This window comes from Rattus norvegicus, chromosome 6, assembly GCF_021556685.1.
Source record: "Rattus norvegicus strain SHRSP/BbbUtx chromosome 6, alternate assembly SHRSP_T2T, whole genome shotgun sequence".
Classification (NCBI taxonomy): domain Eukaryota; kingdom Metazoa; phylum Chordata; class Mammalia; order Rodentia; family Muridae; genus Rattus; species Rattus norvegicus.
The window spans coordinates 101,662,641-101,680,000 of NC_141539.1; the positions used below are offsets into that span (position 1 = coordinate 101,662,641).

Sequence of the window (17,360 nt, forward strand, 5' to 3'; positions counted from 1 at the left end):
CCACCTCTCACCCGACTGTGTACTTACCGCGACGATGTTCTCAAGCCACCCTTGGTGTGAAGCCAGCTCTGCCATAAATGCCTGGTGTTTCATCCATTTGTTGTGAAGGTTGCGGGCTTCGTCATAGGAGATGTCTGGAGACGTCAGCAGCTTGTCATTGATCCAGAGAGTGAGCTGTGGGCAGAAAGAGTGAGCCCTGTGGTTTCTGAGATACCTCTAGAAGGTCAAGGGGTTATCCCTGTCTCCCTTAGTAGAGCGCCTGCCGTGTGAGATAGTTTGTTCTTTCCACAGTTTCAGGGCCTAGGACAAGGCCTGAGACATTGTAGTGACTCAGTACATTCTTAGTAGATAGGTAGATGGATAAATCCATCCTGATAGTAGGGTGATAAGTGATTGATAAACACCAGGAAAGTGTTACATGAGGAAGAGGTTAACGATAATTAATAAGGGGAAGGGGGAGTTGTGTGTCCCACAGTTCCAAGTCTGGCTTGTATGAGATAGGACAAGATAGATGGAAACAAAGTGTTATGGGCTGAGAGGAAGCCCTGAGGGGAGAGCAAGTCAGAGAAAGCCCCACTGCATGTGGGAAACCCCATCAGCAGACTCTCTCCTTAAGGTTCCTATCCATCTGCCCCCAGGGGCCTATCGATCTGTTTGCACCAGGACCAAGGCTTGCTCCCTAATTCCAGGGCCCAGTACAAAATGAAGGTGCTCAAGAAAGCATTCCAGATTTCGCGTCAGCACCCACAGGGCACTGCACAAGAGCCCTGTGTGTGGATGAATGAGCAGACCCCACAGCCTTGCACGTAGCCCTGCACAGGTTCTAGGTGATTCCAACCAGGAATGCGCTCAGACCGCTCTTGGAGAGGCCGTGTCCTAGACTGGGCGAATCAGGGATGACTTCAGACTTAGAGGTAGAGGGTAGAAAAGAACTGTGAAACAGAAAGACTTCAAGGAGTACCGAGCTAAGTACCCCAACCCCCCAGCTCCTGTAATGCCACCATTCCTGAGACAGGAGTCCTTTGGCCTCCTACCTCTGAGTGCTTTGGACTGAAATCTTAGAAGCACCCCGTCTGTGGGCCTCACCTCCTTGCAGTTCTGGAGGAAGTTCTGCAACTCCAGGTTGTCTTTCAGTAGAGCTGTAACCTCCTGGGCTTTCTCATTGTTCTTCATGTGCCTGGGAAGTCAAAGGAAGTCGCGCTAGCACCAAGCCTGAGGTTCTTGCCCTCCAGTGTGGCACGGGGCCTCATGGACTGGGGTAGGGTACCTGTCTTCAATCAGCTGCACCTTCTCTTTGATCTTGTTCGAGTACAGGTTGCCCTCAGACACCAGCATGTTTCCGGAGTCCACAGGACTCAGGACTTTATCTCGGTTGTTTTCCATAGACACTAAGAAATCCTCAAACTTTCGGATGCCGGCCTCTGCAGCTGCTAGGGAGTCTGGGGGCTCCAGGTGAGCCAGAGTGTATTCCTGTTAAAGCAAAGTTTCCAGAGGAGGCCTGAGGGCGAGCTGAGCAAGGGTGTGCAGGCAGCTGTGCAGGTAACAGAGCAATGCAAGGCGAGGCTCTGCTCCCCAGGCCTGGCCTCCTGTTCCCTCCTGGGGCGGTAAGCATGGGCGGTGGTGAAAGCTACAAGGGAGGGTAGTAGTGCAGGGCAAGGCTCACTTCTTTAGCTTCCCAGTGACCCTAGAGCAAGACAGCTTGGGACATGGGCCCAGAGGCACAGGATGGGGAAAGAACAGAGAGAGTCCTTTAATTGGGACTATGAAGAGCTCACCACTAGTAAGTCTCCCGAGGGACACCTGACCCAGCCCTGTATGCTTCTTCCTACCTGGTTGCTGAGGATGGCTTCAGCCTGCTTGGCATCTTTCTGGAACTCCTGGAAGCCCAGGCACTGGGTGAGGGTGTTCCCTCGGCTCTCCCACATCCGCCACAGAGCATCCCAGTCAGTATCTAGACCCTCCAGTCGCTGGCCCAGAAGCTGGTAATCTGGGTCAGTTTGACCTTCGATCACTTTTTCCCCAGAGGCCTTGACCCGGTGGTAATCGTCTTTGTGAGCATCAATCTCCTCTTTAATGGCTGCATGCTGCTGTAGGAGTTGCTCAGCCTCTGGGAGTGACTCAGGCATGTCCTCAGAGGCCACTGCCTTTTGGGCCATCGACAGCCAGGCCTTGAAGTCATCCAGGTCTTGTAGGAAAGCCTGCAGCTTGCTGGCCTCACCTAAGGAGAGCTCCTGACCTTGCAAGGCATCTTGCAGGCCCTTCCACATCTTCTCGACATCTGCTTGCCGCTGGCCAATGTCCTCTTTCTGGTCAGGGTGTGACTCCATCAAGTACTGCGACTCCCGTTCCAAGGCGCTCACACGATCCCGGATGGCCAATACGTCCCGCTCCAACCCTGACAACTTCCGCTGGATGGCAATGACTCCTGCTAGGTCCTGCCCCAAGTCCTTGGTAGACTCCACAACCTTCGTCTTGTCCACGATCCACTTGCTGGTTTCCTCACAGTCTACACAGTAATTGTTTACTCGGAGAGCCGAGTCCACAGCCTCTCTCTGCTCTGACACCACTGCCTGGAAGGCCTGCCACCTGCCAGAGGAGACACAGGCTGAGGGGAAACAAACATACCACGCTGTTCCTCTTCTCACCAGGTTCCCTTTCCCTATTTCCCACCAGTCTTCCCCCACAGACCTCGTATGTTACAAAATAAACAAAATGTAAAAAATATCTACTTAAATGCAGATAAACAAAAATTAACTTGCCCCATTTTACTCAAGATCTATCTAACAGAGAACCAGATGTTCTTGATTCTCAGGAGTCCAGCAACAGTGTGGTCCTAGCCATATGTAATGTTCAACTGAACTTCAGGTAACTACGAACAGTCTTGGATCTAGGAGAGTTCGGCTTCTGGCTAGTGTGGAGGTAATATATATTTGGTAGAAACTGTGCTGTGGGTTTTGCCCTTTGCCAGAGCTGGAAGCGTCATCAGGTGGTACTGTCTGAGGGAGTTCTAGAACCTCTGAGAGGCAGAGCCTTGTTTGAGGAAGTACACCACGTTGGACAGACTTCCGAGTGCTTACAGTCTCGCCTCACTTCCCGTTTACTCTTCCTGCCTTGAGCTTAGGGTTTAGAATATGAGCTCTCGTTTCCTGGTCCTGGTCCATGCCTCCAGCTTCCTACTAAACCCAATAAGCACTTCCTTTGGCCACAGTGTTTCATCCCCACAGCAGAAAAGACACAGATACTGAGGTTGGGAGCGGAAATTGGCTGCTGCTCTGAAGAACCCAACCATGGTGGGTTTTTTGGAGGAACTCAGAAGACTTTGGGATTTTGGACTAGAAAAGCAGTTGAATGTTATTAGTGCTTAAGAAGCCATTCTAGTAGGATCCTGGAAGAGAATGGTGCTGAGAGCCATGCGGACTATAGAAGTCCAGCTCAAGAGGCTTCAGAGGAGAGCAAGGCCGGTAACAGCATCCGCCTTAGAGACCATTCCTGTATTATTCTGGCAAATGCCCAAGTCGTGAGAACTTCCCCGAGGCTAAATTTGAAAGTAATGACCTAATTTCTTCAGTGAAGGAAATTTCAAGACTAGATGTCTGTTCAGTCTGTTGCCTAGGCATTACTGGTAATGCCTAGGCCTAGGCCGGTCTACAACGAAACAGAGCAAGTGGGGCAGAAAGAAATACAAAATGTATGGTTTAGAGAGCAAAGGAGCACCAGGAAGCTTAATGTTCTAGACAGGGCAGTGTTGGAAGAGGTTGCTAAGGCGATCAGTGCCTCAGAGTAGAGGCTTTTTCTGCACTGGGATAAAGGAAAGGATGCCCTCAGGGCAAGAGCCACCCAGTTAAATTCCCAACTAGTGAAAGAGAGCAGAAAGAATTGTGTGTGTGTGTGTGTGTGTGTGTGTGTGTGTGTGTGTGTGTGGTGTATGGTGTGTGTTTGTTTGTTTTTGGCCCCTAGAAAGCCACTGCTAAACTGGGCACTCAGCACTCAGAAAGCAGAGGCAGGCAGATCTTTGAATTCAAGGCCAACCTGGTCTGCAGAGTTCAGGAACAGCAAGGGCTACACAAAAAAAAACCCTGTCTCAAAAACAAAAACAAAAACAAAAGCAAAAAAAAAAAAAAAAAAAACAAAACCAAAAACCAAACAACAACAATAACAACAACAAAAAGTGTTGCCTATGGGTGGATCTCTGAGGTCAAGGCCAGCCAGGTCTCTACAGAATATGTTACAGAACAGCCACAGCTACACAAAGAAATCCTGTCTCAAGAAACCACCCCTGCCCCCGACACACACAGAAGCCAAATTAATGTTTAAACAGTTCCAGAGGTCAGGGGCCAATCCAAGCTGGTACCTAACTTGTCAGTGTCATCCACATGGCACTGACTTTAGAGACAAGAAGAAGATAAGAATGAAGGATTCATGGATTCTTCCTCTATTGTATCAATGAGCAGCTGACCGCAGGCAGCCTATGACAGGGAAACCCTAAATGGCACCCCTGAGAAGACAAGTGTAAGAAGTCATTACATGAAGCTAAGAAATGAAGCCTTTGAACTTTAAACTTTGAACTTTGAAGAAATGAAGAGACTTTGAACTTTAAAACGGTGTCGAGACTCAGGGGCGATGCAAATGCATTTTGTGCTAGGATGAGACGTGAGTCTCTGAGGTCATGGAGTGGGATGTGGTGGTTTGAGTGAGAAATGTCCCCCTTCTGCTTGGGCATTTGAACACTTGGTCCCCAGATGGTGGCACTGCTGGGGGGGGGACTATGGAACCACTGGGGGTCTTGTTCACCTTCCTGCTGCTCCCCTGTGCTGTGCTCGGTCATGATGAGTGACGATACTCCTGGTTTATGTATTCGCTACACTGTGCTCCTCACTAATCTGGGGATTCACGGAGTGCTTTTCTGTGAACAGTAGGCTGTGTTCACCAGTCCCAGCCTCATGGACTTGTGTTTATCGTCATCTCACGGCAGCACTTTCCTGGGGATTGAACCCAGATCCTTGTGGATGCAAAATACATTTTTTTTCTCGGATCTGGGGACCGAACCCAGGGCCTTGTGCTTGCTGGGCAAGTGCTCTACCACTGAGCTAAATCCCCAACCCCACAAAATACATTTTAACCTGCAGTCCCAACCTCATTTCATGCTGCTCTGCTCACTATGGCCCTGAAGCAACAGAATATGCACCATATGTGTTATGCCCCTGAGGTTATGTCAGAGCACTCTGTGATGTTCACACAGCGACTGCCCAAACACATTTCCATAAGGTGTTCCTGGTGTTAAGCTTTCAGAACTATAAATGAGGTAAGAGGGGCTGGAGACATCATGAGAAGTTGGGAACACTTGCTGCCTTTGCAGAGGACCTGGGTTCAGTTCCCAGCACCCACATGGCGGTTCTAATCCCCTCTTCCGGCCTCTGAGGGTACAGGTGTAAATATGGTGTACACACACACACATACACACACACACACACACACACACACACACACACACACAGAGAGAGAGAGAGAGAGAGAGAGAGAGAGAGAGAGAGAGAGAGAGAGAGAGGCTCATACACACAAAAAATAATACGTCTTTTAAAAAATAAATGTGAGGTAGGATGCAAAGCTCAGAGCCAGTACAAAGAAAGGAAGGAGGGGCATTTCAACAGGCAGATGAGCCTGTCTGGGCTAAGCATGGAAAGGTTTCGGAATACATAGATGAAAGAAAAAGCACACCGACAGTGAAAAAGCACACTGACAGATAGGAACGGAGGCGGGGGAGTGGACCCGAAGTGGAGGTACAGAATGAGTGTGAGATGAATTGGGCAAGCCTTGCTATCTCTGCAAAGCTGAGCCAATCAGAGGCAGACCTCCATCCTTTAAGATCAGCCCAAACATTCGAAACCCAAGAGCTGCTTCAAATGGGGTGAGCTACATGGTGGAGAAGTGTCCTCCCCTTTTCTGCTGGACTGGATTCCAGCCCTCCCTCAAGTCTTAGACTTAGCAGGAGGTAAATCATCACCCCATGCCTCAGCTCTTCTTGAACCCGAGAACGGCAACTACCTTCAGGTTTTTCACTTGAGGTGGGGCATGGCTTAGCCATTGTAAGTGTCAGCATGCCATGACGCTGCCTGGAAGTTTCCCATCTAATTGCTTCACTTCAACAGCGGCTCCAGCCCGCCCCCCTTCTCTTCCTCTCCTGCTCTCACATAGGTAGTGCTCAGGAAGCCTGGAGAACAGGCTCCCCTCTCAGTCTACACATCACACTTGCAAGGGAACCTCCAGACGTGTGGGCCCCATCTTTGGATGGTGAGATGGTCAGCTCTCTTCCAGTGGCTCTAGAACATTCTGCTCAGCTTGGGGTTCCCTACAGGCTCCCAGCAGTCCCCAGAGTGCCAGCCTATTCTTCACAGCTGACTCTTCCTACGTGAACTGCCGTAGGCGGTATGTGGGAGGGGCCGGGGTTAGGAAGACAGAGTGACCGTGTGGCAGTGTGTGCAGAGAATGCAGGCATTTGCTCTGTCCTCAAAGATCCTCCAGGAACTGACGAGTAATTACGCCCTGCTCTGAAAGCAGCCCCTCTTTAAAGGCTCCTCAGGGCCTGCTTTTTGTCCCAACCATGACGCTTGCTCAAGGCTCCCTGCTAATTCTCTTCATTCCAGCCAGTCTTATTATCGGTGCGGCATTTTGGCACAGGCAGGGACGTTCTTTTATGGACAGTACTTAAGAACTCTCAGAAAGCAATTTCCCATGTCCAGGAATGTCTGGGGAAATATGGCACAAGTGCACGTGACCTACCCTAATTTCTGCAAGCTCAGAATGTCCCTTTTATCATATGTGCATAGACACAGGCCTTCATCCCCAGACACAGTTTTCAAAGCTCCACTAACGCTCTCTCCTCCCTGATACTCACAATGGCATAGACTTCCCCTTGCTGCTGGAGCCCCAGTGCTAGCAACCAGGTTGGTAGAGAAAGACTGGAATGTTTACAGCTCAGGCCATTTCCCTACGAGTGTGTCAGGTGCCGGGAGAAACCCCCAGACCCATGCCCTGCCCACTCCCACCTCTTGTTTAGGCGGTCCTGATATTGTTTCACCTCCCCACTGCGTGGGTGGCCGCTCTCTACCAGGTTGTTGGCCGCAAGGTTCACGCCATCAATCTGCGCCATCAAGGTCTTCATCTCCTGGTCCAGGATGTCAAACCTGGGATGGACAGAGGGAGAACACAAGGCGTGATGAGCAGCAGCAGAGCCTCTGGTGTCTCCTACTCTCCAGATGTGCAGTTTTGGCTTCCTCCCTCTACATCCTGAATGCTTTGTCTCCAGGAGGAAGAGAGGAGGCAGATATGCTGGCATACACCGATTTTTAGTTCAAGGATTCAATTTTATGCCTTAGTATTTCTGAACCAAGCGAGGAGACAGTTCCTTACTATACGAACAACAGCTCCACAGAAAGGTGTAAAGCAGCGGGGCTGTAAAGGGCTTATACGGTTGGGGTTACGAAGGAGTCAGTCACCCCCAGGGCCATCTACCGTACCTGCATTGTCTTGGTTGCTATCCTACCCTAGTTCTACTACAAGAAATGTTGGCCCAAAGGCTCCCCTCCCTAGTCAGAAGCTCTGCTCCTGAGAAGGATAAGAGAGAGGTGTTGAGGAAACAAGGCCAACTTTCCCTGACAAGAGTCTAGCACCCTCTACACAGTGTTGGCTCTCAATCCCTTTTTGGGGGTCAAATGACCTTTTCACAGAGGTTACCTAAGACCCCCTGCAAACACAGATATTTTCATTACGATTCCTAACAGTAGCAAAATTACAATTATGAAGTAGCAAAAAATAAAATGAATTTTATGTTTGGGATTGCTACAACACAAGGAACTGGATTAAAGGGTACAGCACCAAGAGGGTTGAGAACCGCTGCTCCAGCATCAGAGTAGGACCACGCTGGCACTACTTCAGGGAGCGGCGCCTCCTGCACTGTGATGCTCGGACTCTGTTCTAGGCTGCTGAGAGCTGCAAAGTCTGAGCTCCCCACCCCCACCCCACCCAATCCACAGCTGGAACACGCCTCCTCCACCATCTCCTCACCACTCCTCCCTCCTCAGGCCCTTCCATAGCCTGAGCACCCCATTCACCTACAGTCTGAGCATGTCCCCTAACCACAGCTGGAGCACCCCCCATCCATGGCCTTAGCACCACCTCAGCCTGAGTAAGCCACCACTCCCCAGCAAGGGTCACCCCCTCCACAGCATGAACATGCCCCCAGACCATATCCAGGGCGCTGATGGACTCGGAATACCAGAGGGGCCTTGGAAACCTGTGGTTTATAAACTGGTCTCTGTGGCTCCTTGTGGTCCTCTGGCTTGGAGACTAGCATAGAGAGTTAATGACAGAATCCCAGCCTCTCAGCCCCCATGTCCATAGCACGTTTCCTGTCTTCCAGTGCTCAGAATTCATCTGAGCAAAGACTCCTGTAGCTGAGAACTGATTTATTTTTTTAAATCCCCTATGTCCCCAGAACTATGACGGTCCCAGTGGGTGAAGAATCAGAGCCCTGGAGTCAGACCAGAACTCAACTCCTGATGCCTGAACTGTGTAACAAAGGAGGGACTAGAGGCAGGAGGTGACACCCAGCCCTCGGGTGGGAAGATGAGCAAAGGCTAAGCCTGACTGACCTGTGCTGCACAACCTCCAGATCCTCCAGCGTGTTTGGGATATCCATCTGGTCCAGCCACTTCCCCTTCTCAGTCATCCACAGCTCACAGGCGTCTGACTCTCCAAACACAGTGTACAAGTCCAGGGCTTCCTGCAGCTTGTGTCCACGCAATTCTGCCTGGGCCATCACCTGCTGGTAGAGCTTCCTGAGTGCCTGTAGACGGTTTGTCACATCTGGGGAATCTCGAAACTCCTCGGGGAAGCCCTGGGCTTGGTTCTCTAAGTGCTCCATCACCCCGCGGCTCTCCTCCAGCTCCTCTAGAAACTCCTTGTGCTTCTTTCCCAGGGCCCTCGTGGCTCCTTCGTCTTGCCCCACATCTTCACCGGAAAGCAGCCGGTGAGCGTCTTGCAGCCAAGCCTTCAGGTCGTCTGCATCACCCTGGAACTGGAAGAAGTTTTCCGCATCCTGCAGGTCTTTCTTACGAAAGGCAGCCAGCTCTTTCAAGTGGTCCCACTGAGCCGATACTTCTTTGACACGGGTCTCGATCTGTGGATGTCCAAACTGCTTTTGTGCAACCATGTCCTCAGCCTCCTGGAAGATCTGCTTCAGATGGGCATCGAGCCCACGGAGCTCGTCCTCGAAGGCCTTGTGCTTGCGCTGTAAGATGAGCACACTCGTCAGGTCCTTGCCGTAGTCCAGGGAGGAGTAGATCTGTTCCTTTTCCTTGATCCAGCTTTCGGCCTCGTCCATCTCCCAGAAGAACTTCCAGAGTCGCTTAGACTGCTCCAGCTGAGCCTTCCGTCCAGCTGCCATGTTGCTCAGTTCACTGAAGCATTGCTCTAGGTGGCTGACACGGTCCTGGATGACCTGGGGGTCACAAGGCTGATACCCTGTAGGAATAGGAGGAGAAAGACAAAGAAAGGGAAGGATTCATTTATAGGCAAGTTTCAGGTCAGGACCACACAATCCCAAAACTTCCATTTTTCATGGTCTTGGAGACCTTGTATGTGGCAGGCGAATGCTCTACCCCTGAGCTATGTCTCCAGCGCTTCGAGGTCTTGTGGGGATTCATGGATTCTCAGTTACTCAAAGGACAGGCCAGAGTCATTACAGCTGATTCCCACCGCACTTCAGAAATGAGGAGACTGAGTTGAGTCGGTTCTTGTAGACATGCATAACATGACGTGAGACTGGAAACAGCTCAGCTACAGATTTCCAGGAAGCAAAGAACTCTCTTATTTAAGACAAGAACCTAGAAACACAGTCTCAGTAGCAAAAAGAACAGAAGACAGATGGCACCTTAGGATGTCTCTCTGGTTATGGGCTGCCGAAACAGCCTGCCCTCGGGAGAGCGCTGTTACCCCTCAAGCTCTGCACACCATCATCTGACAGAAGAGGCAGAATTCTCAAGATGGCTCCAGATTTACCCAAGGTGGGCAAGGGGCCAGAGGATGGGTTCCAGCATCAGAGGCCTCAACAGAGTGAACACCCTTTGCCTCACCTTTCCCCTCAGTGAACTGCAGGGTGGCCGCGGTGATGGTCTTCACTTTGTCCCCTTGGATAGCAATGTCGGCTTCCATTAGCTTGTGTTTCTGTAGCAGGTCTTCAACCTCTAACAAGTGCTTCCCAAATTCAGCAGACAAGATGTGCGCCTGGTGATGGAGGGACAAGGGCAAGTGAAGACAGAGGCCACCTCCTTAGGGTGTGTGCATGTATCTTAGCCAGGGAGACGCCGATACAGTAGGAAGGTCACTGCTGCTTGTGACCAGAGATGCTACAGAGTAGGGTTTCCTACAAAAGGGTGCCCTCTGGAATCTTCCATGCCATGTCCTACAAAGCCTCAAACTTCAACTCATCTGCATCATCCGTTTCAAGGTCTAGCGCCTGGGCATGTTTATTTTTAGAAAGCTTGTGGTCAATTTTACGCTTATTTTCACCCAAGACCTCCTGCAGCAGAGGGAGAGGATCCAGACTTCTCTGGTTTCCCCGTGCAGAAGGGTCTAGATTCTAACCAGAGTCAAAGCCCAATTACTCAGTGCCTGATCCTGTGGGATTCCATCCCTTTCTAATCCCTGTAGGTTGATGCTTGTGTGACCACTAACCCACGATTCCTGGGTTACTGGGAACATTGTGAACATGGGCTAGTGATATTTTTGGCCTTTCTCCATTGTGATTTAGAGACGGGACTGGAGGCGGGTGTTTAAGGAAGCACGTGCTGACTACAGAGTGGGGTGTGGGGTGGGCAGCCTCGGGGCCCACCTTGATCTCATCCATCCAGTCGATACTGTGCAGCATGTCCTGGAAGAGCTTCTGCAGTGCCAGGGTGGCCTCGAGCCGCTGTCGCCGGGATCGCAGCAGCTCCTGCAGGTAGCTCCACAGACGGAGGATATTGTTCTTCCTGGCACTGATGCGCTTCTGGTCATGGTAATTCTCCTTCTCCAGCTCCTGGGCCAGGTCCTCCAGTGCCTTCACCCGCTCCTCATAGGCAGCCGTGTCGGTCTCAATGGCTTCGTGCTTCTTCTTGGCGGCCTCCACAGCTGCCAGGTCATACCCGAAGTTATCCTGCCCCCAAGGACAGGGAAAAACAGTGAACAAAATAGCAGCTCAGTCAGACTCCCGTGGCTCGGAAGTGGTGGATCCCTGAAACAGGGCTGCCAGGTGGGAAAAGTACATTTCTACAAAGGAGACGTCTCAGCTGCCTTTCTCCTCAGAGAAGAGTGTCTCAGTGTCTCACAAGTACCTCTAAACACCTCCAATTACTCTCTGCAACACACATGCAGGTGTGTCGTTACAGACTCCTCTGGGGGTCTGCTGAGTCCTCCCACCGCGTCTTGAGAGGATCTGTCCATCCTGGGCAGGAGGGGCTGCCTACACCAGGATAACACATCACTGCAAACAGATGGTTTACCCCCACACTATCTGGGGCACACGCACGCTCTCCAATGCTCTTAGAGCACTCGCTACCCCCTTAACAGACAGAATTTAATTTGATTCTGAGCTCTAAGTGGGAGGGAACAGATGCTCTGATGGAGAATCAGCCCTGGGGTTCACTGTTAGCCAGTGAAATATGTCCCAGGCCTGGGGGGCCAAGAAACCAAAAGGTGTTACCTCTGCTGTCCCCTGCTGCCTCTAGCCCAAGGCGGAGTTTCTGAATATCTCACCAGTACCTCTGATTTAACCGTTTCCAGAGAAGAACCATAATGTCAACTCTGACTCTTGGGTCTATTGATGCTACAGCCAACACAAGATACTTTGGGAGCCTTGTTCTAGTATGTGAGACTCTGAAAGAGGAGACTTTGTATGGGCTGGGAGTGTAACTCAGTGGTGGGACACTTGCTTTGTATTTTTCAAGGTCCAGGGTTGGACCTCCAATGAGAGCATGAGCTAGAAAGAGAGGCAGAGAGAGACTTAAATCCTGAGGTTTTCTCTTCAGATGTAGCTTTGATCCAGATGGGCACCGCAAGGCTGAGAAGAGGTTGATTTAGCTGCTGCTGAGACTGGCTTGGGCTCCAATTCCATCAAGAGCAGTGGTCGACAGCACTTCCCCCCTTCGCCAAGCTGTGCCCCTTACCTGGGTCACCAGGCGCTGGTTTTCGTTGAGCCACGTCTCTCTCATGGCTGCCTTACGGTCGAAGCGCCGCGCCAGCTGCTCCAGTTTCTCCTGCCGAATGAGCTCGCTCCTCAGGGCCAGCTCCCTTTGGTATTCTGCTTCCTCTAGGCTCTCCCAGGCCTGCATGAGGCAGAGAATTCTTGGGGAACAGGAAGAGTATGTGCTCTTGGGGTTGTCTCTCTTTCACCTGACACTGGATGTATGAATCTAGGGAGGTCCTGCCACTATGGGGTAAGGAGGTGGCAGATTCAAGTTTAGTATCAGTCCTTTGGTATTTGTCTGGGCCAGACCAGTCAAAGACCTCCCAGGTTCACTTTCCTAAGCCTGCCTCAGACATTGGCTTAATAATATAATGGTTTCCACCTCTGTAGGTGCTCAGCAAATCCTTGGCGGCTAAATAGCCACCTCTGTTCTATTAGAGCTTCCAGATGGTGCTACGGCTCCAAACCTCTGAAACACCACACAGCACTTCCCTTGTCATAAGAAATTAACATTCTAGACTCAAAGACAAACTCAAGGTTTCGTAGAGGACAGGCTACCGAAAACGGCCCCAAAGAATGATTTTGAGTGCCTAAAGAGACCAGAATGTGAAGGGCAGGGGGTAGAGTCTGACCTCTTTAGAGATGTTCAGATGACTCCCCTAAATAGCCAGCACGTAATTAATGCCAAATAAAGTGACCAGGTCTGGCCCTGCTCAGTGGCCACCCCATCTCCCCATCTCAGATGGGCCATTGAAACTGTCACAGTACCCTGTTGATGTCAGACACTAGCTTCCCATCGTGGGGCGTGTACACTTTCTGATTGTTGGCTCTCATTCGGGATTGGATAGTGAACAGGAGGACTTCCAGATTCCCCTTCTCTTGAAACCTGTAGGGAAGAGAATTTGGGATACTGGTACTGAGGTCCCCAAAGACAAACTCTTTGGTGAAGTCAACATGGAGACCCTGACATCGTGGGTCTTGGAAAGCAAAGCACATGTCCTTAAAGACAAGGACAGGGACAAGATAGGCCCGCTTTCCTGCTAAGACATCTGACACTCACTGGCAGGGGTTGGTAAGAATCTGCACCTTTACAACTCAATTCAGAGAAAATGCAACGGCTACCAGAGCATTCATTTGCTTCCGTAAGGATTTGCTAACCGGAATGTTCTGGTAACTCCAACCCACACAAAGAAAACCCTTTCTGTCCTACAAAGGAAGGCTTGTCAGACACATTGATTTAGTCCATAAAACCTTAGAAGAGGCAGGATCTACACAAGAACATACTGCATGGAAAGCAATTTTTTCCCAAGTCTCAAAGAGCTGATTCTTCAAGTCCTACAGACCAGATGTGCTCAAGGGCCAGATAGGGTCTAGAGGACATGGTCCAAGTAATGGTAACTTTCACATTTCTTCATGTACCAAGAGTCCATTCACTTCTACCCTTGAGCACAGCACCGAGGAATCAGCTGTGTGCCCAGCCTAACATACCTCAGTGCTCTGAAGCCCTTCAGGGGCCTTAGGCACTGTATCGGTACAGCCAAGAGCTAACACCTTTGTATACCGGTCTTGATGGTATCAGTTTTGAATTTAGGACTTTAAAAGTGGGTTAGTGTCAGACCAGAAACCCGATCCAGGGTTACAGAACATCCTGGGCTAGGTGTCTCATGTTTCCCTGTTTGAGAGACTTGAATAGAGACAGAGAGAGAGACGAGTAGGGTAGAAAGAAACTGAGGGCGTCACCGATGAACTAGAAGCCTCTTTTCAGAGGTAGACAGCTAACAGCAGAGAGCCTGGAATTCCTGGTTATATATGCATGTGTGCATATTTGCAAATGCATGCATATGTGTGGCTGCATTCCTATGTGCACCACACGTGCATGTGTTCATGTACATGTGTTACATAGTTGTGAATTTTTGTGAGAGCATTTATGCATGGCTATATCCATACATGCCTGTATAACTATGTGTGGTTGTACATGTATGTGCTTATGTTCATTATACATGTATGCACAAGTGTGTGGATGGTTCCATGTGCACATGTGCATGTGTGGTGGGGCCAGGCAGAGCTCCTGAGAAGCAGGCTTAATGCTTTGCTAAGTGACAGGTGGGATGGAGAAAGATGGATATACCTGATGATCACAAGGCCCCATGTAGGGCACTTGGGGGCTAATAATACAGAGGCTGTGCTCTGAAATGGGGACAGACTTACTAGGAGGAGTTATCCAGTACTGGCTCTCCAAAGAAGCCTGAGATGGCTCCCCAGTTGGACTTGGGAGCCTAGAAAAGCATTTTCTTTCTCTATGAGCAAAAGTTACTCATCAGTGTCAGTAAGCTGGATGGCATGGAAGTGGGGTGGCCAAGTAGGACATGAAGCAGGTGACAGATGTCCTGCTTTAGAACTCAAGGCTGTGCCTCGTAGATACACCTCATAGGACACAACCCTCAGCTCTTGACTTTTTCAGCCCCCTAAGGACTGATTGCACTCCTGAGTGCCAGAGCCTTACTTGGGTGGCTTCTCCACAGTGCGGTAGGTGCTGAAGGCCTGTAGCTGCTGCTGGACGCCACTCAATGAGTTGGCAAACTTGCGGCTGTTCAGGACGCTAATGGTTTGCTCAATCCAGGTGAGCAGGTCTGAGGCTAGCCCACTGTACTTTTCAATCATCTTCTCAGTCTCAATGGCATGGTCAATGACCTAGGGAATAGTCTTGTTACTCATTTTCATCAGAAGGGAAATGTCACCAACAATGTTGACAATGAGCCCTACCATCAGTGTGAACTACACTGGGGCTCCTGCTTCTCTCTCAAGTTCTAGGTTGGGTTTGTTCCCTGAGACCCCACATTGCTAAGGGAATGGAGGAGACATGTGTGCGGCCCTCTCCTGCACTGTGGTGATGAGTTTCGGTGATAGCATCCCCCTCCTTCAATCCTATAGAAGATCAGTAAGTTTGCAGAGCCCTAGAGGGGCCAGTGCTGCATCTCAAACTTCATTAGGAATCAAGGTTATCTGGGCAGCTTTTGCAAAACACAAGCGAGGCATGCAGAGATGGACGGAAGCCTCTCTACTCTTGAGAAGCAGCGGGGGAAATATAAATCAGACTTGCACAGGGGTCATGCTCTTAGTATACTGTGGAAGCCCTCAGGGTCTGATGTCACAATCAACAAAACAAATTAAGAGCGTGTGGTGCTTGTGGGTGTGTGAGTTTTGGAGACACAGGTCTCTAGACACATGGTCAGACATGGGACTGTAGCCCGTCAGGACAGACAACAATATTCTTTGGAGTCAGCTCAGGGAACTTTGGAGGAGCTGAGGAGCAGGAGTCCTGCACACCAAACTGCAGCTGGGGGCCCAAACCCAAAGCTTTCAGGATGGACAGGGAGACCACACTCAGGGCCTAGGCTGACAACAGAGAAGAGTACTGGTGTGCTGACTGCATAGCTCGGTACCTTGCCGACTCTCTTGCCCTCCACCGCTAGCACCTTCATCTTGGAGAAGTAGTGGTAAAATGCTACCACGTAGGTGATGATGGACTTCTCGTCTGGGTTTTCTGTGAAGACATCTGTAAGAGGGAGACAGGACATTCTCAGCACCAAAACTGGAGCCCAGGAAGGTCATGTTTTAAGCATTTAGCCCCACTTCCTCTGTCATGAAGTTCAACCGTGCATATCAAACGACAACTTCTAACGGTATGAAATAAAGGAGTAGCTAGGTGTAGGAGCAGAGGCCGGATGGTCAGGAGTTCAAGGACAGCTTCTGCTACATAGCAAGGAGAAAGAAGTGCATGGAGGCCGCTGATTTCAGACAGTGCCGGAATCCACGTCAGAACAATAATATACAAACACAGAATGAAGGTTAGCCAAACCCCTCAAGGATCCTCCCCACAAGTCAGGTGTCTGCAGAAAACCTACCACCACTAAGGAGACGAGCAGGGCCCTGGCCTAACCCCAACGTCTCTGTCCCCGTAGCTTGCCAGGCACCTGGACCAGCCCTGGGAAGGAGTCCACTTGACTGCGGCGGAATGGTAAAGCGAGTGTGGCTCACCTTCGGGGTCAAGGAGTGGGATGATGCCCAGCTGACGCTCGGCCACATCAAATGCGTGCTCCAAGTTATGCCGGGCATTGGAGTCCTTTAGCTTGTCAAAGTCAATGAGGTCAGGCCTGAGGACAAGAGCTGATTGTTAAGATGGCGTGGCCATGGGGTCCTAGGCACGGACAGTTGCAACGTAAAGCAAGGATGCTAGACAGATGTAGGGAGTTGGGAAGGCGAGAGAAATGAGACACGAGAGCAAGAGGCAGGGGAGCTGTGAGCTTGGAAGAGGGCAGCAGCATGATGGGAAATCGAGGGAAGCCAGAGGGCCCAGGGTAACAGGAGAGTCAGCAGAGGTACACCTCTTGCCCTCTAGTTACATGCAAGGTCTCAAATCTTTCCCCAGCCCCAGGGGTCCCCGTACCGGTGTTTATGAATTAGGGCATTGAAGGCCAGGCCGTCCTTCCAGCTGGAGGTGAAGTTGGTTACGTTGACTTGGGGGTAGCTGCATTAAGAGAAACATTAAGACTAAGAAACAAATTCTTTTGAGGCCCCAAACAAGTGGGCGTCTGAGCTGAGGTTCCAAGTGCTAGTAGAGGAACAGGCCTGCCCCACTGGAGCTGCTTCAACGTAAGAGCACATCGATAAGTCACACAAAGATACTCCCGTAAACTGTGGCTCATAACTCAACAGGTTCCAGAGTCTGACCACAGTGACTTTGGAAAGGAATCCTGAATTTCAGGCCTAAGAATCGGGTCAAGACAGACTTGAATTAGCTGCACTAAGCCTGCAATAGTTCTGGGGTACTGGTGTCTGATGCCCCGTTGGGGATGGCAGTCTCTATGGCAGAGGTTCTCAACCTGTGGGTCGTGACGCCTTACCAGGAATGAACAACCCTTTCCCAGGGGTCGAATATCAGAGTTTTTGCATGAGACATTTACACTGTGATTCATAACAGTAGCAAAATTACAGTTATGAAGTAGCAATGAAAATAATTTATGATTGGGGGTCACCACAACATGACTGGGTATTAAAGGGTCACGGCATCAGGATCATTGAGAACACTGTCCTAGGGGAAGCAAGGAGCCAATGGGAAACAGGGTATGGCGGGTTTCCA

General features: G+C 50.5%; 1 protein-coding gene across 4 annotated transcripts in view; it reads right to left on the bottom strand.

Annotated features, from left to right (window-relative positions):
* Sptb (spectrin, beta, erythrocytic) overlaps positions 1–17,360 on the bottom strand; it is a 127,195-nt gene that overhangs the window by 31,208 nt on the left and 78,627 nt on the right. For all 4 annotated transcript variants that reach the window (NM_001433972.1, XM_087553266.1, XM_087553267.1 and 1 more), the window contains 14 exon segments: positions 28–174; positions 1,087–1,177; positions 1,268–1,470; positions 1,830–2,586; positions 7,044–7,181; positions 8,649–9,519; positions 10,131–10,281; positions 10,889–11,191; positions 12,201–12,359; positions 12,989–13,106; positions 14,724–14,911; positions 15,664–15,776; positions 16,259–16,374; positions 16,668–16,748. In NM_001433972.1, coding sequence (NP_001420901.1) covers positions 28–174; positions 1,087–1,177; positions 1,268–1,470; positions 1,830–2,586; positions 7,044–7,181; positions 8,649–9,519; positions 10,131–10,281; positions 10,889–11,191; positions 12,201–12,359; positions 12,989–13,106; positions 14,724–14,911; positions 15,664–15,776; positions 16,259–16,374; positions 16,668–16,748 — 3,436 coding nt within the window.